Here is a 23042-nt window from a genome sequence, read left to right as displayed (position 1 = left end):
CTCCATCTCTGTCACCCACTCCAGCCCCTACACCCCCTCCCTATCTCTGTCACCCACTCCAGCCCCTCCCTATCTCTGTCACCCACTCCAGCCCCTACACCCCCTCCCTATCTCTGTCACCCCCGACAGCCCCTACACCCCCTCCCTATCTCTGTCACCCACTCCAGCCCCTACACCCCCTCCCTATCTCTGTCACCCACTCCAGCCCCTACACCCCCTCCCTATCTCTGTCACCCCCGACAGCCCCTACACCCCCTCCCTATCTCTGTCACCCACCTCAGCCCCTACACCCCCACTCCCTATATCTGTCACCTCCTCCAGCCCCCTACACTCCCTCTCTATCTCTGTCACCCCCTCCCTATCTCTATCAACCCCTCTAGCCCCCTACAGCCCCTCCCTATCTCTGTCGCCCCCTCCAACCCCTACACTGCCTTCCTATCTGTCACCCCCTCCAGCCCCTACATCCCCTCCCTATCTCTGTCACCTCCTCCAGCCCCCTACACCCTTTCCCTACCTCTGTCACCCCCTCCAGCCCCTATACCCCCTCCCTATCTCTGTTGCGCCTCCAGTCCCCTACACCCCCTCCTTATCTCTGTCACCCCCCCAGCCCCTACTCTCCAGCCCCTCCATCCCCTCCCTATCTCTGTCATCTCCTCCAGCCTCTAAACCCCCTCCATCTGTCACCCCCTCCAGCGCCTACACCCCCTCCCTATCTCTGTCACCCCCTCCAGCGCCTACACCCCCTCCCTATCTCTGTCACCCCCTCCAGCCCCTACACCCCCTTCCCTATCACTGGAGGTGGTGACAGAAATTGAGAGTAGGTGTAGGGACTGACAGAGATAGGGAGGGGGTGTAGGCGCTGGAGGGGGTGACAGAGATAGGGAGGGGGTGTAGGGGCTAGTGGAAGTGACAGAGATAGGGAGCAATAGAATCTCTACAGTGTGGAAACAAGCCATTCAGCCCAACAAGTCCACATCGACCCTCCAAAGAGTATCCCACCCAGACCCATTACTCCACCCCAATAACTCTACATTCTTCCTGACTAAGCCTACACATTGAACATTTCCCATGGCCAATTCACCCTAACCTACATATGGACACTATGGGACAATTGAGCATGGCCTATCTAACCTAACCTGCACACCTCTGGACACTTTGGACAATTTCCCATGGTCAATCCACCCTAACCTGCACATCCCTGGGCACTATGGGACAATTTAGCATGGTCAATCCACCCTAACCTGCACATCCCTGGGCACTACAGGACAGTTTAGCATGGCCAATCCATTTAGCATGGCGGCACGGTGGTTAGCACTGCTGCCTCATAGCGCCTGAGACCCGGGTTCAATTCCCGCCTCAGGCAACTGTGTGGAGTTTGCACATTCTCCCCGTGTCTGCGTGGGTTTCCTCCAGGTGCTCCAGTTTCCTCCCACAATCCAAAAATGTGCAGGTTAGGTGAATTGGCCGTGCTAAATTGCCCTTAGTATTAGGTGATGAGGGGAATGGGTCAGGGTGGGTTGCTCTTCGGAGGGTCGGTGTGGACTTGTTGGGCCGAAGGGCCTGTTTCCACACTGTAAGTAAGTAATCTAATCTAATCCACCCTAACCTACACACCTTTCGACTGTAAGAGGAAACCCACACAGACATGGGAGGGAGAATGTGCAAATTCCACTCAGACAGTCGCCCCAAGGGGGGAATTGAACCTTGCTCCCTGGCGCCGTGAGGCAGCAGTCCTAACCACTGAGCCACCATGTTGGATGTCAATGCTCCTTTAAGAGGTGTCGTATATCAATGTACCTTTCAAAGAGATGCTCATGACATGTGAACTGAGGACATAAAAATCTCCACTCCATCAACTGAAGCAGTGTTGTCTGCTGAAATGGAGTTGCTTAGTATTGGCTAAGACACTAATGTGCCTGTTGAATATAATAGAACATAGAACAGCACAACACAGTACAAGACTTTCGGCCCACGATGTTGTGCGGAGCATTTATCTTAATCTACGATCAACCGAACCTCCACATCCCTCCATTTACTGCTGTCAATGTGCTTATCCAACAGTTCCTTAAGTGTCCCTGACTCTACTCGCACCGCTGACAGTGCATTCCACACACCCTCCACTCGCTACGTGAAGAATCTACCACTGACATCTTCCCTAAATCTTCCTCCAATCAGCTTAAAATTACGGTCCCTCGTGACAATCATTTCTGCCCTGGGGAAAAGTCTCTGGCTATCTACTCTATCAATGTCTCTCATCGCCTTGTACACCTCTATCAAGTTACCCCTCTCCCAGCTTCTCTCCCATGTAAGGAGCCTAGCTCCCTCAACCTCTCTTCATAAGACATGCCCTCCGATCCAGACAGCATCCTGGGAAATCTGTGCCCTCTCTCTAAGGCATCTACATCCTTCCTATAATGAGGTGACCAGAAGTGGACACAATATTCCAAATTGTGGAATCTATAACCAGGGTTTTATAGAGCTGCAGCAAAACCTTGCGGCTCTTAACCCCAACACACCTTCTTATTGACTTAGAATTCGTTGTGGAAAATATCTGTTGAATCCTTCAATACCGTGGTGTCCACACCCGGTTTCGTACATCACTCGGGACAGCATAAGCATCGAGAGTTATCTGGGTGGAATGGAATATGGAGGGCACGTGACCCTCTGCGACCTTATCAAGGTCCGGGAGAGAATGCAGGACCTGAGCGGTTACAGCCGAATGCCATGGGGCACGGGAACTGGTCAACCACCCCTCACCCTGTTGGTACGTAGGACAGCCCTTCAGCAGGTCCCTGAAGCCAGGTGGACAAATGTCAAGAAGGGCTCAATGGATGGGACTGTACTGTACGATGTGTCATAATCAGACCGATGGACAGACCATGCTCAGGGCAGGAGCAGAATGGCCTTTAGCCTGCATGTTTGTAGAGAATAGGTCCCCACAATCCACCTGGCCTCCCCCTCCTGACTCTGTCCACGGCTCAGTAATACACAAGGGGTGAAGGCCCGACTGCATTGGAGATAGGAGCAGACAGAAATTCACCAGGACGTCGGCCAGTCAGGAGGCAACGGCGAAAGATGGGAAAGGCCGTGGAACAGCGGAAGCTGATGGAAGAGGGATAAAATTATAAGGCATGGACAGGACAAATCCAAGAGGTCACTTGGCAGGGTGGAAGGGCTCAGTGAGGTAGAGGGTACAAGACATGATGGCTTGAATGCTCTCCATTTGTGCCCTTCAATGTCTACAACTCTGCTGCATTTGTTGGCTCTTCCTGTGCTGTACTCCCAGCACAGGGCCAGCACGGAGTTAGTTACAGAGTGTTAGGTAGACGACCCGCCAGGCCCTGACTGCTGCGCGCGTTTGCTGTATTTGTGGCCTCTTTGAGGCCAAGAGGGGGAATGTTAGGTAGAAGTAGCTCTCAGGCTGATGTAGCCAGTGGGCCCCAGAGGGGGAAACAGACACGAGGTCTGAGGAAGATAACTGAACCAGTGGGAAAGTACTGAAAGAGCAGTAAAACTTGAAAAAACAGAACAAAGGGGCCATCTGGTACATAGCAAGTTGAGCTAACTGATAGCCGAATAAGGCATGTTAGAACACTGAAAAGAGACTGGGGCCAATGGCAAACTATAGAACCGACCATTACCAAATAAGGGAACGGTGCAGGAATAAGGGGGGTATAAGAATAAACAACTTAGAACAAAGGGTTAGAACGCCTTGTCCAGCAAGCCTGATACCTTGCTGTAACTCGATTCTCTCTCGAATAAAGCAGTCTGTTTCTTAGAATCTGACCCGGTGTCTCATTCCTCCGAAACGAACACGGGGACGGTAGAACCGTCTTAACAAGAGTAAAGCTCCCTGCACACTGTCCCCCATCAAACACTCCCTGGACAGTAACAGCACGGGGTTAGATACACATGTAAAGCTCCCTCTATTCTGTGCCCCCATCCCAGGGACAGGGACAGTACGGGGTTAGATATAGAGTAAAGCTTCCACTACACTGTGCCCCCCCCCCCCCATCCCAGGGACAGGGACAGCATGGGGTTAGATACAGAGTAAAGTTCTCTCTACACTGTTCCCCCCCCATCCCAGGTCAGTGACAGCACATGGTTAGATACAGAGTAAAGCTCTCTCTACACTGTTCCCCCCATCCCAGAACAGGGACAGCACGGGGTTAGATACAGAGTAAAAAACTACCTCTACATTGTCCCCATCAAACATTCCCAAGATAATCACAGCACACGGTTAGATGCAGAGTAAAACGCCCTGTACAGTGTCTGCCATCAAATATTCCCCAGGGCATTGTAGTCTAGTTATCAAAAATCACATTCAGAGAGATCTTGTCAATTGGAGGCAAAACTGGCTTGACGGTGGGAGATTGTTTTTCAGACTGGAGGCCTGTGACCAGTGGTGTCCCACAGCAATCGGTGCTGGGTCCCCTGCTGGACGTCACTTACATCAATGATTTGGATGAGAATTTAGGAGGCATGGTGAACAAATTTGCAGATGGTGGTATAGTGATGACAGTTATCTAAGATTACAAAGGGATCGTTATCATCTGGGCCAGTGGGCTGAGGAACGGCAGATGGAGTTTAATTTGGATAAATGCGAGGGTGTTGCATTTTGGGAGAATGGACCAGGGCAGGGCGTATACAGTTAATGGTCGGGCCCTGGGCAGTGTTGTAGAGCAGAGAGACCGAGGGGCTCAGGGACATAATTCTTTGAAGTTTGTGTCACAGGGTGGCTAAGAAGGTGTTTTGCCTCCATCGCTCAGACTTTTGAGTACAGGAGTTGGGGACGCCATGTTGGGGTTGTACAGGACATTGGTGAGGCCTCGTCTGGAGAACTGTGTCCAGTTCCGGTCGCCCTGTTACAGGAAGGAGATTATTAAACTGGAGAGGGGTTCGGAAGAGATTTACAAGGACGTTGCCAGGAATGGAGGGTTCGTATTATAAGGAGAGGCTGGATTGGATGGGACTTTTATATCACTAGGAGGTTGAGGGGTGAATTTCTTGAGATTTATACACCATGAGTGACATAGGTAAGTAAAATGCAATGAACCTTTTCCCGAGGGTGGGGGATTTCAAAACTGCAGGGTATAACTTTTAAGATGAGAGGGGAAAGATTTGAAAGGTACCCAAGGGGAAAATTAATCACACAGAGCGTGGTTCACATGTGGAAAAACTGCTAGAGGAAGTGGTAGAGGTAGAGTGGTAGAATTACAGCATTTAAAACCCATTTGGACAGATACATGAATAGGAAAGGTTTCGAGGAACATGGGCCAAATGCAGGCAATTTGGACTCGTTTAACTGGGGAAAATAGAAGGGTCTATTTCCCTGCTCTATGACAAGGGGCAGCACAGTGTTAGGTATGGAATGAAGCTCCCTCTACACTGTTACTATCTCCCAATTCTACAACAGGGACAGCATGGGGTTAGATACAGTGTAAAGCTCCCTCTACACTGTCCAGCCCCCCACCCCAGGACAGGGACAGCACAGGGTTAGATACAGAGTAAAGCTCTCTCTACACTGTCCCCCCCATCCCAGGGACAGGGACAGCATGGGGTTAGATACAGAGTAAAGCTCTCTCTACACTTTCCCCACCATCCCAGGGACAGGGACAGCACAGGGTTAGATACAGAGTAAAGCTCTCTCTACACTTTCCCCACCATCCCAGGACAGGGACAACACGGGGTCAGATACAGAGTAAAACTCCCTCTGCACTGTCCCCCCATCAACACTCCCAAGACAGGGGCAGCGCTAAGTTAGATACAGCGGAAAGCTCCCTCCACACTATCTGGCCCCAAACACTCTGCGGACTTGGACAACCTGGGGTTAGATACAGAGTAAAGCTCCCTCCACACTGTCCCCCCCCCCATCAAATGTTGCCAAGACAGGGGCAGCACGGGGTGAAATTGTGAAGAAACGCTTCCTCCTCTCAATGTGAAATGGTTGATCTTTTAACTCTGAGACCCCCCCCCCACCCCCCCCACCTTAATCCTCTGCAGGAACACTCTCCGTGTTCTGGCATCTGCTGGGGGCCAAAGGATGGGGAGCTGCCTCTGAGCTATGGCCCCGTCAAGGCCCCAGAATCCAACCCGTCTGAATGAGAATCAGTGTCCAAGGAATATGCTGCCTGACCTGCTGTGCTTTAACCAGCAACACATTTTCAACTGTGATCTCCAGCATCTGCAGACCGCATTTTTTTACCTGAATGAGAATCGGGCCCGGTTTGGCTAAAGCCCTGAGGCTCAATCCCTCCTCAGGAGAGGGTTGTATGTTTCAGGCCTCTGGGTAGACAGTTGTCTGACTGATGAAACCCAAGTCTCTGAAGCAATGCTAGGGGCATGTTGAAACTGCCAGGGCCTCTCTGCTCAGCGATCTCTTAGTGAGTTTGGCACCACAGTGCATACCTCCAAGGCGTGTGAACGTCGTAATGGTCGATTCACACAAGCTCAGAGTGGCAACCACACACTCGGCTTTTGTCTAGTGTATGAAACCACTTATTGTGTCATGTCCCAAGATAAACCGATTGTCTCTTTCTCAATCTCTCTGCAGCCAAAGTTAAAAATCACACAACACCAGGTTGTCATCCAACAGGTATAACTGGAAGCAAGAGCTTTCGGAGCGCTGCTCTTTCATCAGATGGTGCTCCGAAAGCTAGCGTGCTTCCAATTAAACCTGTTGGTCTATAACCTGGTGTTGTGTGATTTTTAACTGTGTACATCCCAGTCCAACACCGGCATCTCCACATCGAGAAAGAGACAGATAGAGAAAGGGAGGAAGAAAGGGTACAAAGAGAGGAGCAAAGGTGAGTAAAAGAGAGATGAAGAGAGCAAGAGAAAATACAAGAGTGAGAAAGAGAGAAATAAAGAGAAAGAGGGAGAGGAAGAGAATTTGAGAGAGGCGAAGAGAGAAAGAGAGAGACAAGAAAAGGAGGAAGAGAAAAAAAAGAGGGTAAATAAGACAGAGAGAAAGAAGGAGTGAGGAGAAAGAAAACAGCAAAAGAAAGAGAGAAAAATTCAAGAGCGAGAAAGAGAAAATAAAGAGAAGACAGGGGGACAGGAAGAGAATTTAAGAGAGAGGCACAGTAAGTGAGATAGAGTTGAAGAGAGCAAGAGAAAGAAAATATGAGAGTGAGAAAGATATAAAAATAAGAGGAGCAGAGAGAGGCAGAGAGAAAGAGATCATTAGTTAAGGGTAAATATAGGGTAGGGACAATGGGTCTGGGTAGGTTCCTGTTCGGAGGGTTGGTGCGGAGCTGTTGGGCTGGAGGGCCTGTTTCCACACTGTAGGGATTTTATGAATTAATGTTAAAAGGAGAGCGAGAGAGAGAGAGAGAATACACGAGTGAGAAGAAAGGGGGAGGGGGAGAGAATTTAAGAGAGAGAGAATAAGAGTGACAAGAAGAGGAAGAGAGAAAAAATAAGGTTAAGAAGAAGAGAGGAGAGCTAGAGAAAGTAACAGAGATTAAGACAGCTGGAGAAAGAGAAAGAAAAAGAGCAGGCAGAAGAGAAGGAGCAAGAGAAAAAAAAATAAGAGAAAAGAGATAGAGTCAGAGGCAAAGTCAGAGAGGGACAACAAAGAAAGAAAGAGTGTGCGGGAGAAAAAGACATTGGCCATGCCTCAACTGACTGGGAGGGTGTGTGGAGGTGGCTTAACTCTGGAATTCCCACTCTAAATCTCTCTGCCTGTCTCTCTCACTTCCTGAAACCAGACCTCTTTGACCGCGTCTTTGGTCACCACATCAGGGGGTTTGGGGAGTCAGTGACAGCGTCTTGGGGCAGAACTTGCAACATAAACGGCACTATACAAGCTTGCAACTTGTTGGCATGAAGTCACAGATCCAGGCCACGGGCAAGTTGAATGCTGAATGGCCTCCAGATCCTGTTCCCCTGACACCCCAGTCAATTGCTAGAATTGGGGCTTCAAACAATGGCCAATCCTGGGCACATTCAAGTCCAAAGCCCTCTGCACCACAGTTAGAATGTGAGGGTAATAATTGGAGTTGGGTTGTAAATGCTGGTGGTACCACAGGTGAGCCGGTGGTTAAGTGTCCGAGCAATGAGAGAGACAAGGGGATTGTTTCTATTGATGCAGTGACCTGTTGAGATCCAGGATGCTCTGCCTGAAGGTGCAGTGGAAGCAGACTGTATCTGACCTCTCCAAATCGCCAGGGAATGGAGAAATGTCTGAATGGGGGGTCAGAGTATTTGGTTTGCAATCAGTAATTTGCTAATTTTTTGGCGGTTTCGAATCACCCCAGATCCCTGGTTCTGACACTGGACGTATTTACAGAATGTGATATGAGGAAGGGAGTAGACAGGTGTATCAGGGCAAAGGAATCTCTTTTATTTATCTGCAAAACATTAAGTAAAATTCAAGAAATAGAAATGCAAATGCAAAAAAAAACAGTGAAATTGACACAATTATACCAAGGACAGAAATTAAATACTGAAAATGTGTTGCTGGAAAAGTGCAGCAGGTCAGGCAGCATCCAAGGAGCAGGCGAGTCGACGTTTCAGGCCAGAGCCCTTCTTCGCGATTCCCCTGCTCCTTGGATGCCGCCTGACCTGCTGCGCTTTTCCAGCAACACATTTTCAGCTCTGATCTCCAGCATCTGTCATCCTCACTTTCTCACAGTAATTAAATACACTATCAAATGTCGAGGAGGAGGAGCCAGTGTTGGACTGGGGTGGACAAAGTTAAAAAATCACACAACAACGACGACCTGATGCTCCGAAAACTAGTGCTTTCAAGTAAACACTATCAAATCAAACAGAGGTGAAAGCACTATTCGAAGCAGTTTTAATCACAGACACTTTCTCCCCTTGGGGTCCCCGCACTGTCATCACCCTCCCTCCTAACTAGGGCAGAAACTTTGGGGTCTGGTGACTTTCACTGGGGAAAACACAGGTATTCAGTTACTGAGGTTCTTGTTGTCGGTTCTCTTGACTAGGAACAGTCTCGCGTCTGGAAGCTCTTGCTCCTACCTTCTCGAATGCCCTTTGTTGCTCTTGGTTAGCCTTCCCGGTTCAGCTTCTCCGTTCGGCCTGTATTTGTTGGTTCCGAAGCTGCTTGTTGGGGCTGGAGCTGGTGGGGACGGTTTCTGCAGGAGCTTGATGTTGGAAAAACCTCTCCCTCTAGCTCTCCCAGATCGGAGCTCGCTGTTATGCAGACTGTGTGCCTTGTTATCTCCCAAATCTGTGTCGCCATCGAATTTCTGGAGCTCCCTTTGAGGTCAATTGGTTTCCTGATACTGAACAGTAGGTGTGAATGTATTTCAATAAAGTTAAAACTCGCCTGACCTGCTGTGCTTTTCCAGCACCACAGTCTCAACACCAGGTTATAGTCCAAAGGGTTTATTTGGAAGTACTAGTTTTCGGAGCGCTGCCCCTTCATCAGCTAGGACTTTCAAATAAACCTGTTGGACAATAACCTGGCGTTGAGACTGTGGTGCTGGAAAAGCACAGCAGGTCAGGCAAGGAGCGGGAGAATCGACGTTTCGGGCAAAAAGCCCTTCATCAGGAACGAGGCTGTGAACCAAGGGTGGTGGGGCTGGGGTGAAGCGAGCTGAGAGTGCGATAGGGTAAATGGAGGTGGAGATAATGGTGATAGGTCGGAGTTGAGGGTGGAGCAGATAGGAAGATGGACAGGTCATGAGGGCAGTGCCAAGTTGGAAGGTTGGAACTGGGATAAGGTGGGGGGGGGGAGAGAGGAAACTGGTGAAGTCCACATTGATGCCATGTGGTTGGAGGGTCCTGAGGCGAGTGTCCGGGAGATGTTCTCTGAAGCACTCTGCAAGTAAGTGTCCCATCTCCCCAATGTAGAGGAGGCCGCATCGGGAGTAACGGATACAGTAAATGACATGTGCAAAGTGCAGGTAAAATGGATGTGGAAGCTCTTTTGGGTCCTTTGATGGAGGTGAGGAAGGAGGCATGGGCACAGGTTTTGCAATTCCTGTGGTGGCAGGGGAAGGTGCCGGGAGGGGATGGTGAGTTGGTGGAGGAGGGCGTTGACCTGACAAGGGAGTCACAGAGTGAATGGTCTTTACAGAACGCAGATGGAGGTGGGGAAGGAAATCTATCTCTGGTGGTGGGGTCCGTTTGGAGGTGGTAGAAATGGCAGACGATGATGGAGGTTGGTAGAGTGGAAAGTGAGGACCGAGGGGGGGGGATCGGGCTTCTGTGCTTGTTGTGGTTGGAGGGGTGGGGTTTGAGGTTGGAGGGGTGGTTGGTGGATGAGATGCGCTGGAGAGCATCGTCAACCATGTGGGTAGCGAAATTGCAGTCTTTAAAGGAGAAGGCCATCTGGTGTGTTCTGTGGTGGAACTGGCCCTCCTAGGAGCAGATGCGGTGGAGTCGGAGGAATTGGGACCAAGGGATGGTGTTTTTACAGGAGGCAAGGTGTTGTGTGACTTTTAACTTTGTCTACCCCAGTCCAACACCAGTACCTCCACATCATGGCTGTTGTGATTAAGTGAGATGTCCAGTATATCTCTACGCATGAATATTGATTAACGCTGATCTGCTGATGCCCCGTTTGGTCAGGGTTTAGGCCTGGTTGGTTGTTCTTTTAGAGAGAATGTGTGAACTGGATTTTGCGAATGGTTCCAAGCAGCTACCTTGGTGTCTGTGTCATTTGATTTTTTTAAAAGCTTTTTCCGAAAGTCTAGGATTTCGGTCCAGTATTTCAGAACACGTGGATGTTTGCTCAATCCTACAAGGGACAAGGCGGCACTTCTAACAGGACGTGAAGCAACGATGGGCTGAATTGGCCTTTCGGTGCTTGTTGACTCTCAGGCAGGACAGGGTGGCACTCACAACTGCAGATGGGCGGTGTACCCGAGGGAGAGGAATCAGTGATACCCACTGCAGTTGAATTGTCCAGAGGGAGGTAGTTCCAAAGGAATGAGAGCAGGGTTGGGTTGGGGAATTGAGTTCTTCCAAAAAGGTTAGCGAGGGACATGTTAAGAAAATAGTTCATGACTCACAACAACGCCATGCCCCGGTGAGGAAATATTCTAGGAAGGGGATAAGCCAAAGTAATGATGATATTGAATTGAAAGAAGAAACTAGACAATGTTGCAAAGTTGAGTGGTAAACCAGAGGATTTTTAAAAAACCCAACAAAGAATAATGGAAACAAAACAAATGAAGAGAGTGAAAATAAATAATGTGGGGAAACTAGCAAACAATATATAAAATGGACAGGAACGTCTTTCTCAATAAGGAAGCGAGTCATTAAAGTGAACAGAGACCCCTTAGAGCATGAGGCTGGGGAAACAATAATGGGAACAAGGAAATGGCAGAGGAGTTGAAAAATACTTTGCCTTAGTCTTCACAATAGAAGACAATAAAAGCATTCCAAACTTAAAGGGCAAAAGGAGGGCAGGAAATAAATACAATAACGACCATCAGGGAAAAGATAGGAGGGAAAGTGATGGGGGCTAAAAATTGTTCAGTCTCCTGGGTCCGATGGGATACATCCGGGGATATTAAAGTCAATCACTATAGACAGTGGATGCTGTGGTAGTAATTTTCCAGGAACCTTGGAGGCATCCCAGGGGATGGAAGTCTGCCAATGGAACAACTTTATTTATCAACAGAGGGAGATTAGAACAAGTACAATACTGTGTACAATTCTGATCTCCCTCCTATCCGAAGGATGCTGTGAAACTTGAAAGGGATCAGAAAAGATTTACAAGGATGTTACCAGGTTTGGAGGGTTTGAGCTACAGGGAGAGGCTGAACAGGCTGGGGCTATTTTCCCTGGAGCGTCAGAGGCCGAGGGGGGTGACTTTATACAAGTTTATAAAATCATGTGAGGCACTGACAGGGTGAATAGCCAAGGTCTTTTCCCTGAGGTATGGAGCGTCCAAAACTAGAGGGCAAAGGTTTAGGGTGAGAGGGGAAAGATTTAATAGGAACCAAAGGTGGAACATTTTCACACAGAGGGGTGAGTGTATAGAATGAGCTGCCAGAGGAAGTGGTGGAGGCTGGTACAATGAGAACATTTAAAAGGCATCTGAATGGGTATATGAATAGGAAGGGTTTAGAGGGATATGGACCAAGTGCTGACAAATGGGACTAGATTAGGTTAGGATATCTGGTTGGCATGGATGAGTTGGACCGAAGGATCTGTTTCTGTGCTGTATAACTCTATGACTCTGTAAACAACTATGGACCAGTTAGCTTAATGTCTGGTGAGAAAAAAAATTAGCATCTATTTTACAGGATGTAACAGGCCATTTAGAAATGCATAATTTGATCAGAGTCAGCGTGGCTTCATGAAGACGCAATCATGACAGATGAATTTATTAAAATCCTTTGAGGAGATAGCAAGGAGGATAGATAAAGGGGAAGCAGTTGATGTAATAAACTTAGATTTTCAGAAGATATTTTATAAGTTAGCATACATTAGGTTACTAAATAAGACAAAAGCTATTGTGTTGGAAGTAGTGGCTAGATAGACAACTGGCTAACTAACAAAAGCCAAAGAGTTGGGATATGGGGCACATTTTCAGACAGCAATCCAAAATAGTTGGAGCGCCACAGTGATCAGTATCAGTGCCACAATAATTTACAGCACATTAGACGACTTGAACAAGGGAAGTGAATGCACTCTCGCCAAGTCTGTAGAGGACACAGATATTGGGTTCAAGGCAAGTGGTGAGGAGGACAGAAAGTCTGCAGAGGGATACACACGGGTCAAACGAGAGTGCTGAAACTTGACAGATGGAATATAATGTGGAAACACGCGAAGTCTGGCAGGAAGAATAGAGGAGTTGAATATTATTTCAATGGAGAGTGTGGAATCCTTGCCCGTGATTCACATAAAGCTAGCCTTCAACTTGTGTGCCATTGGGAGAGCCAATGAAATGCTGGCCTTTATTTCAAAGGGAATGGAGTATAAAAGTCAGGAAGTTTTGCTAAACCTATACAAAGCTCTAGTCAGAGCACAGCTGGAATACTGTGAATGGTTCCGGGGACTCGTATCTAAGAAAAGTAGACTGGTATTGGAGGCAGTGCAGAGAAGGTTCAATTGGCTGATCTTGGGTGTGGAGGGACTGTCTGATGACGGAGACGTTGTGTAGGTTGGGGCCTGGAGATGAAGAAGAATGAGAGACAACCTTTTTGAAGATTGTCAGGGGACATTCACCCTGATGAAGGGTCTATGATCGAAACGTCGATTCTCCTGCTCCTCGGATACTGCCCGACTGGCTGTGTTTTTTTCAGCACCACACTCTTCGACTGAGACGGATTTTTAATCTGGAAGGGGAGCGAGGGGTTATGGAAAAAAGGCAGGAAGGTGGGAATTGGGGATTATCAGATCAGATTGAATGGTGGAATAGACTCAATGAGCTTCTGTGCACCCACCGGGGAGGCACAATGCCGGACAGGACTGAGGGGTGGGGGGATACGAAGGGGGCCGGTCAGGTAGCAGGGAATCTATTAAGCAGAGGAACTGCGTGCGCGCGAAAGGCTGAGTGGGGGGAGGGAAAAGGTAGTAGCAAGTTTGAGTAAGACAGAGGTGTCATGACGCCTCGGCGATCTAACCTTTACACAGCAAGCAACAAAAACACTTCGCAGACTGACTGTTGACATGCACCATTGAGTCGCTGTGCAAACCTGCTTCATTACTATTCTGCACTCCCTGGGGGAAGCCAGCTCACAGCAGCCAGATTCACGCTGTAACCACGTCTGCCAGTGCAGAACCTCCGCAAGAGTGAACAATCACTACGCCATAAGCTTCACCCCACAACAACTCTCTGTCCTTTCCCTCTTGTCAGTCGGGCAATGCGGGAAACCAGTGTTCATCTTTAAAGCACCTTCAAACACTCTCTGGACAGGGACAGCATGGGATTAGAGACACAGTAAAAATCCTTCTGTACTGTCCCTGTATAGCACTCCCAGGACAGGGGTAGCATGGGGTTATGATGGAATCGAGTCAGGGACAGCCTGCACTGTGGAGTGCCAGTGCTGAGTGAGTCCCGCGCTATTGAAGGGTCAAAGCTGAGTGAGTGCCACATGTCGGATATCAGTGGGTAATGAGTGAGCACTGATGGAGAGTGAATGCTGAGGGAGGGGGCACTGTTCGAGAGTCAACGCTGAGGCGGCGAGCACTGTCAGAGGGAGCAGGTGCTGTTGGAGGGTCAGTGCTGAGGGAGGAAGTGCTGTTGGAGGGTCAGTGCTGAGGGAGGAAGTGCTGTTGGAGGGTCAGTGCTGAGGGAGCGAGCACTGTTGGAGGGTCAGCCCTGAGGGAGCGGGCACTGTGGGAGGGTCAGTGCTGAGGGAGCGAGCACTGTTGGAGGGTCGGTGCGGAGGGAGCGAGCACTGTTGGAGGGTCAGTGCTGAGGGAGCGAGCACTGTTGGAGGGTCAGCCCTGAGGGAGTGGGCGCTGTGGGAGGGTCAGCGCTGAGGGAGTTGGTGCTGTCGAAGGGTCAGTACTGAGGGAGTGAGCACTGTCGGACGGTCAGCCCTGAGGGTGCGTGCACTGTTGGAGGGTCAGCCCTGAGGGAGCTGGCACTGTTAGAGGGTCAGCCCTGAGGGAGTGGGTGCTGTCGGAGGGTCAGCCCTGAGGGAGTGGGTGCTGTCGGAGGGTCAGTGCTGAGGGAGTGGGTGCTGTCGGAGAGTCAGCGCTGAGGGAGTGGCCACTGTTGATGGGTCAGTGCTGAGGGAGTGGGTGCTGTTGGAAGGTCAGCGCTGAGGGAGCGGGCGCTGTTGAAGGTTTAGTGCTGAGGGAGCGAGCACTGTTGGAGGGTCAGTGCTGAGGGAGCAGGAACTGTTGGGGAGGGGGCGCAGTCAGTGCTGAGGCAGAGGACGCTGTTGGAGGGTAAATCAAGGACCCTGTCCTCTCTCTCTTGGGTGGGTGCAAAACTATTAAAGAGAAACCGGTTGTTGGGAATTGTCCCCAGCTGCCCTGGCATCACTAATATAACCAAGGATGGAGAGAATAAGTGGGATCTTGCTGTGCATCTCACCACCTGCCCTATCTCCACCTTTCAAGAGGGCTGCTCATACCAACTAGTGCATATTTGGTCACAGTGAACTGGTGGAAGACATTGGGTGGATGCAAGCTGTTTCCTTTACAGGGCTGTATTGTTTCTGTGCTGTCTGCATTTTTTTAACAAAATGATTATCATGGCAAAGAGAGACTAAGAAGTGAATTGGTGGTGCTGACTGAAAAGGGAACTGAGTGGGTGGCGTGTTTACAATTCAGCCACCAAGTCTCTCTGCTTTGGAGGCACTGGCAGCCCACGCCCGGTGCTTCTGTTCCATTGGTAACTCTGTGCTACTCTTCCCCACCCTCTGTACCTCACTCCTCTGTTTGATCAGGGCACAGCGGGCAAGGTGAATGTGAGCGCATGAATTGTTTGCCTCACTGGAAACCCTTCCCGCCTTTCCGGCAAGATCTTTAACCGAGGTCACAACTCCGAATGGACTTGAAAGGTCCCACCCACGTTTACAGATGGCTGCTGATCTTCCCTAACATCTTAGGGCCATTATTTCTTCATTCAGCCTCAGAGACCCAGGACAAGGAGGTGTGGGTGGGGTGGGGTAGGGTATACACATCAGGGCCTACAACCAGGGACCCTAGGAGGTCTTCTGTTCTAGGCTGAGATGGTAGGCCCAAGGGCCCAGACCCAGGCTTGTGATTCCTATCTTGACTTCCAGTTCAGGCCAGACATGGTCTCCACCCTCTCCTCCCTGACCTATCACCTTCATCCCCCCCCCCACTCACCCATTGTACTCTATGCTACTTTCTCCCACCCCGACCCTTCTCTAGCTTATCTCTTCACGCTTCAGGCTCACTGCCTTTATTCCTGATGAAGGGCTTTTGCCTGAAACATCGATTTCGCTGCTCCTTGGGTGCTGTGCTCTTCCAGCACCACTCTAATCCAGAATCTGGTTTCCAGCATCTGCAGTCGTTGTTTTTACCCCATGGTCTAATGGAATGCCACTGACCTGAAAGATCAGGGGCTGATGTTCTGGGTTGAAATCCCACCGCAGCCCTTGGTGGAATTTAGTAAGGTTAGCCCCTATAGAACCCAGGGGGAGAGAGCTGGACACAGAATAGGAGACAGAGGGTGGTGGTGGGTTGCTTGGACTGGAGGCCTATAACCAGCAATGTTCCACAGGGATCAGTGTTGGATCCACTCGCTGTTTGTCATTTATACAAACAATTTGGGATATGAATATGGGAGGGAGTAAGTTTGCAGTTTTGACAGAAAAATAGAGAGTGTAGTGGACAGCGAAGATGAATATCTGAGAGTATATCGGGACCTTGATCAGATGGGCCAATGGGTTGAGGAGAGTCAGATGGAGATTAATTCAGATAAATGTGCAATATGGAATGGCAAACCAGGGCAAGACTCATACATCTAATGGTAGGGTCTGGGGGAGTGTTGCTGAATAAAGAGACCTTGGAGTGCAGGTCCATAGCTCCTTGAAAGTGGAGTCGCAGGTAGATAGGATAGTGAAGGCGGCGTTTGGTATGCTTTCCTTTATTGGTCAGAGTATTGAGTACAGGAGTTGGGAGCTCATGTTGCGGCTGTACAGGACATCGATGAAGCCAGTTTTAGAATACTGCATACAATTCTCGCTGCCTTGCTGTAGGAAGGACGTTGTTAAATTTGAGAGGGTGTAGTAAATATTTACAAGGATGTTGGAGGGTTTGAGCTACAGGGAGAGGCTGACCAGGCTGGGGCTGTTTTCTCTGGAGCATCAGAAGCTGAGAGGTGACCTTACAGGTTTATAAAATCATGAGGGGCATGGATAGGGTAAATAACAAGGTATTTTCCCCCTGGGGTGGGGAAGTCCAAAACTAGAGGCTGTAGGTTCAAGGTGAAAGGGACCTAGGGGCAACTTTTACCACACAGGGTGGTGCGTGTGTGGAATGAGCTGCCAGAGGAAGTGGTGGAGGCTGGTACAATTGCAACATTTAAAAGGCATCTGGATGGGGACAGGAATAGGAAGGGTTTAGAGGGATATGGGCAAAGTGCTGGCCAATGGGGCAAGGGCAGATTGGGATGTCTGTTCAGCACCAAAGAATTAGACCTAAGGGTCTGTTTCTATAATGTATGGCTCTACTCAAATCTGGAATTGGCAGCCAGTCCAGGTGATGGATGGTGACTGTGCTAACATCATCAATTGTGGCAAATACCACATCGTTCACCAAGGTGGGGAAGGAAATCTGCTGTCTTTACGGCAGTCTGAATCTACATATGACTCCAAGACCCAGACACAGCCATTGAGCAGACTCTTAACTCTGAAAACGCCCCAAGCAAGGCACTCTGTTCAAAGGGTAATTAGAGATGTCATTGTCACTGAGCCCTTGTTTAATCTTCTCCTTTAAGATGGACATAGGCCAGGCCTGGGATTGGCTGCCCCTTCCCATTTGCCTCTTGGAGTGTCTATAGTGTGCAGTTGGTGAGCCAACAGACTCCGGCTGACACATGCTGTAAAGGCTCCTGACGGTGAAATGAAGGAGTCGGAAAAGTGTTGAGGGGAAGGAGGGCTGTTTAGCCCACCTCCTTCCCCCATCTCTCCTCCAACCCCATGCCTCCCCCTGCCTCCTCACCCTTTCCCGGGAATTCTGTCATCAGAAACATTCTGGATTCCCAGTTGACATGGGAACTTCCAATTCTGGGAGCATACCAATCAGCCCCATCTGATCTTGGCCTGGGCGTGAAACTCCTCCTCCCATTCCCCCTTTTCATGTCACTCATTGAACAGACCTTTCGTGGGCGGCACGGTGGCACAGTGGTTAGCACTGCTGCCTCTCAGCGCCAGAGACCTGGTGTTAAGACGGTGCTACCGTCCCCGTGTTCGTTTTGGAGGAATGAGACACCGGGTCAGATTCTAAGAAACAGACTGCTTTATTCAAGAGAGAATCGAGTTACAGCAAGGTATCAGGCTTGCTGGACAAGGCATTCTAACCCTTTGTTCTAAGTTGTTTATTCTTATACCCCCCTTATTCCTGCACCGTTCCCTTATTTGGTAATGGTCGGTTCTATAGTTTGCCATTGGCCCCAGTCTCTTTTCAGTGTTCTAACATGCCTTATTCGGCTATCAGTTAGCTCAACTTGCTATGTACCAGATGGCCCCTTTGTTCTGTTTTTTCAAGTTTTACTGCTCTTTCAGTACTTTCCCACTGGTTCAGTTATCTTCCTCAGACCTCGTGTCTGTTTCCCCCTCTGGGGCCCACTGGCTACATCAGCCTGAGAGCTACGTCTACCTAACACTGGGTTCAGTTCCCGCCTCAGGCGACTGACTGTGTGGAGTTTGCACGTTCTCCCCGTGTCTGCGTGGGTTTCCTCCGGGTGCTCCGGTTTCCTCCCACAGCCCAGAGATGTGCGGGTCAGGTGAATTGGCCGTGCTAAATTGCCCGTAGTGTTAGGTGAAGGGGTAAATGTAGGGGAATGGGTCTGGGTGGGTTACGCTTCGGCAGGTCGGTGAGGACTTGTTGGGCCGAAGGGCCTGTTTCCACATTGTAAGTAATCTAATCTAATCTACTCCTCCCCCTCGCACCCAAGAACAAGGCAGGAGAGTCGGTCCACATACCGACTCAACGTCATGGCCTTCAGTTGGTCTGCTGTTTTGTCACCTCTTTCTCTCAACTCTGACTCCAAGTTCCCATGCTCAGCGATTTCCCAATGTATTTTCTGCTTCTTGTGGTTACTGCACCATGACAATAACAACGTTTAACTTCCCCATTCTGACCCAGAAAGGAAGGAGGGAATGCGTTGTCCCTCACCTCCCTCGTGTCAGCTGGTTTTCACTAAGATTGCCAACAATGGCTCGTCTTGGAAACACCACCGAACATGGGCTTGTCGTAGTCACGTGGAGTCTCCCCATGGCCCCTTAGGTTCCTATTAAACCTTTCCTCTCTCATCTTAATCCCATGCCCTCTAGTTCTGGCAGCATGCCCCCACCGCAGTGGGAAAAAGACCTTGGCTATTTACCCTATCCATGCCCCTCATGATTTTATAAACATCTACAAGGTGACCCCTCAGCCTTCCATAGGAAACAGCCCCAGCCTGTTCTCCCTATAGCTCAAATCCTGGCAACACCCTTCTAAATCTTTCCTGAACCTTTTCAAGTTTCACAACACTCTTCTGATAGGAAGGAGATCAGAATTGAACGCAATAGTCCAAAAGTGGCCGAACTAATGTCCTGTTACAGCCACAACATGACCTCCCAACTCACATACCCATAGTCCCACTCTACTGTTTTAAAATGAAAGTAAAGCCACCCTCTACTATTAGATTAGACTTACAGTGTGGAAACAGGCCCTTCGGCCCAACAAGTCCACACCGACCCGCCGAAGCGCAACCCACCCATACCCCTACATTTACCCCTTACCTAACACTACGGGCAATTTAGCTTGGCCAATTCACCTGACCCGCACATCTTTGGACTGTGGGAGGAAACCGGAGCACCCGGAGGAAACCCACGCAGACACGGGGAGAACGTGCAAACTCCACACAGTCAGTCGCCTGAGGCGGGAATTGAACCCGGGTCTACAGGCGCTGTGAGGCAGCAGTGCCAACCACTGTGCCACCGTGCCGCCCATTTTAGACAAAAAGCAAGCTTCCTCTACTCCTTGAAACTAAAGCTCCCTTCACACTGTTTCCATCAAATACTCCCAGGGACAGGGACAGCACCCTCACAGAGCAGAATGGCCATCAGTCACTGGCCCAACAATGGAAGTGGATCAGGGCAACAGCACTCATCATGGGAATCCAGGAGGAATATTACCCCAAGAATGAGCTAGCCACCAAACAAATGGACTATGTCAACATACATGCATACCATCAAGTCTACTGCACAATTTGAAGACCACAGATTAATGTGCAGAGACTGATGGGAGTGTGGAACAGTCCAATGTTAATGTCTAATCCTATTTTTCTTTTCATTCGCTCATGGGATGTGTTTATTGTGCCATCCCTAATGTCCAATAAAGTTTTTCACTGTGCCTCGGTACATGTGATAATAAATAAATTCAATTAAGCAGTTAAGAGTCATAGAGTCATGTCACGTGTAGGCTAAACCTGCAGATGTTAATGAAGTAGATGAGGTTTTCTGATAATTGACAAGAGATTCATGGATATCATGAGACGCTTGATTTTATTGGGCTCAAATTCCACTAATGGAATTTTAACCGAGGTCTTTGGATTAATATTCCAGTGATAACACCCCTAGACCGCCCCTTGCTAGTGAATGATTGTACTCAATTTGCATTCTTGCAATGGGTCATTTCTAGGATGATAATACTGCTCCTTTAACACTGGCCAGCTTGCCAGAGTTATCTCACATCGGCTTTGGTTGTAAGGGACATTATGTATATTAATTGGAAGACATTCAGCACACATTATACCCTGTCGGTGGGTCAGTACTAAGAGAGCAAGCATTGTCAGAGGGTCAGCATTGAGGTAGCACTGCACTGTTGGAGGGTCAGCACTAAAGGAGTGCCACATTGCCAGAAGGTCAGCGCTGAGGGAGCAGGCACTACCAGAGGGTCAGCGCTGAGGGAGCAGGCACTGCCAGAGGGTTGGCACTGAGGGAGCAGGCATAGCCAGAGAGTCGGCACTGAGGGAACACTGCACTGTCAGAGGGTCAGGGCTGAGGGAATGGGCACTGCCAGAGGGTCAGCGCTGAGGGAGTGGGCACTATCAGAGGGTCAGCTCTGAGGTAACACTGCGCTGCCTATTGCGCCAGCTAGCTAGGAGGCGTGATTGAATGGTCAGGACTGCCTGGGAAAGGACATATGTCAGCTGATAGGTTCCAGCAGACTGGCCTATTGGGCAGACAAAAAATAACCAGGGTCTTGCATGGTATACTGATGGGTCCTTTTCACTTTCTAGTGACTCCCAATGGCACGAGAGCTGCCCTCTTTGGTGAACGTGTCATCATGGAATGTGGAACAGACAAAATGCACGGCTTGGACGAAATTGAATGGAGGTTGAACAACAAGAGACTGAGCCCTTCAGATCGCCACATCATGAACTCCACCACCCTGATCTTAAACTCCACGCAACTTAAAGACACCGGCAACTACATGTGCCTGCGGAACAACACACCAGTATTAAGGGTCCGACTAATTGTCCAACGTGAGTGCAATAAAAAGCATACTACAGCACAGAGCCTATTCACACAGCGCCCGGTCTACAGGGAGTATTCAAACAGCGCCCGGTCTACAGGGAGTATTCACACAGCGCCCGGTCTACAGGGAGTATTCACACAGCGCCCGGTCTACAGGGAGTATTCACACAGCGCCCGGTCTACAGGGAGTATTCACACAGCGCCCGGTCTACAGAGAGTATTCACACAGCGCCCGGTCTACAGGGAGTATTCACACAGCGCCCGGTCTACAGGGAGTATTCACACAGCGCCCGGTCTACAGAGAGTATTCAAACAGCGCCCGGTCTACAGGGAGTATTCACACAGCCCCCGGTCTACAGGGAGTATTCAAACAGCGCCCGGTCTACAGGGAGTATTCACACAGCGCCCGGTCTACGGGGAGTATTCACACAGCGCCCGGTCTACAGAGAGTATTCAAACAGCGCCCGGTCTACAGGGAGTATTCACACAGCGCCCAGTCTACAGGGAGTATTCAAACAGCGCCCGGTCTACAGGGAGTATTCACACAGCGCCCGGTCTACAGGGAGTATTCACACTGCGCCCGGTCTACAGGGAGTGTTCACACAGCGCCTGGTCTACAGGGAGTATTCAAACAGCACCCGGTCTACAGGGAGTATTCACACAGCGCCCGGTCTACAGGGAGTATTCACACAGCGCCCGGTCTACAGGGAGTATTCACACAGCGCCCGGTCTACAGGGAGTATTCAAACAGCGCCCAGTCTACAGGGAGTATTCAAACAGCGTCCTGTCTACAGGGAGTATTCACACAGCGCCCGGGCTACAGGGAGTATTCACACAGCGCCCGGTCTACAGGGAGTATTCAAACAGCACCCGGTCTACAGGGAGTATTCAAACAGCGCCCGGTCTACAGGGAGTGTTCACACAGCGCCCAGTCTACAGGGAGTATTCAAACAGCGCCCGGTCTACAGAGTGTATTCAAATAGCGCCCTGCTTACACACCATATTTAAACAGCACAATTGACAGTGTATTTAAACAGCAGCCAGTCCACAGGCACATATGAGGGACCATTGTGCTGTAGGTGGGTTAATGTTGAGGGACTGCTGCATTGTTGCTGGTGCTATCGTTCAGGATGAGATTCAACAGAGTCACGTTCTTACCCTCGCAGGTTACAAAAAGGAGCCTAAGTTGCTATTGGTCTAAAAGGGAGAGGGCATTGGTGAGGATGTGGAGTTTTCCACGTTTTCCTGGGTCCGATCTTTAGCCCTTCAACCCGCACTGCTAATGACAAAACAATCTCAGATGATTTCCATTCTCGTCCATCTGCCTACCCAATTACCATTTAAATACCTGTAGAGTTGGTGAGTCTGCAACTGTCTCCCATGGGAGACTGGAGAGCAAGGTTAGATCTCATGGAATACAGGGAGAACTAGCCATTTGGATACAGAACTGGCTCAAAGGTAGAAGACAGAGGGTGGTGGTGGAGGGTTGTTTTTCAGACTGGAGGCCTGTGACCAGTGGAGTGCCACAAGGATCGGGGCTGGATCCACTACTTTTCATCATTTATATAAATGATTTGGATGTGACCATAAGAGGGACAGTTAGTAAGTTTGCAGATGACACCAAAATTGGAGGTGTAGTGGACAGCGAAGAGGGTTACCTCAGATCACAACAGGATCTGGACCAGATGGGCCAATGGGCTGAGGAGTGGCAGATGGAGTTTAATTCAGATAAATGTGAGGTGCTGCATTTTGGGAAAGCAAATCTTAGCAGGACTTATACACTTAATGGTAAGGTCCTGGGGAGTGTTGCTGAACAAAGAGACCTTGGAGTGCAGGTTCATAGCTCCTTGAAAGTGGAGTCGCAGGTAGATAGGATAGTGAAGGCAGCGTTTGGTATGCTTTCCTTTATTGGTCAGAGTGTTGAGTACAGGAGTTGGGAGG

The 23042-nt window shown here is 49.6% G+C and overlaps 1 protein-coding gene across 1 annotated transcript in view; it reads left to right on the top strand.

Moving 5' to 3' along the window:
• The window catches only part of LOC132805596 (interleukin-6 receptor subunit alpha-like), a 45998-nt gene that overhangs the window by 3773 nt on the left and 19183 nt on the right, over window positions 1-23042 (top strand). The window contains exon 2 of the mRNA XM_060820731.1: window positions 20864-21109. Coding sequence (XP_060676714.1) covers window positions 20864-21109 — 246 coding nt within the window. The remainder of the gene's footprint in view (window positions 1-20863; window positions 21110-23042) is intronic.

The sequence above is a fragment of the Hemiscyllium ocellatum genome, chromosome 50 (assembly GCF_020745735.1).
Source record: "Hemiscyllium ocellatum isolate sHemOce1 chromosome 50, sHemOce1.pat.X.cur, whole genome shotgun sequence".
Classification (NCBI taxonomy): domain Eukaryota; kingdom Metazoa; phylum Chordata; class Chondrichthyes; order Orectolobiformes; family Hemiscylliidae; genus Hemiscyllium; species Hemiscyllium ocellatum.
The sequence above is the reverse complement of the archived record's forward strand: the minus strand, read 5'-3'. Positions and strand labels throughout refer to the sequence as shown.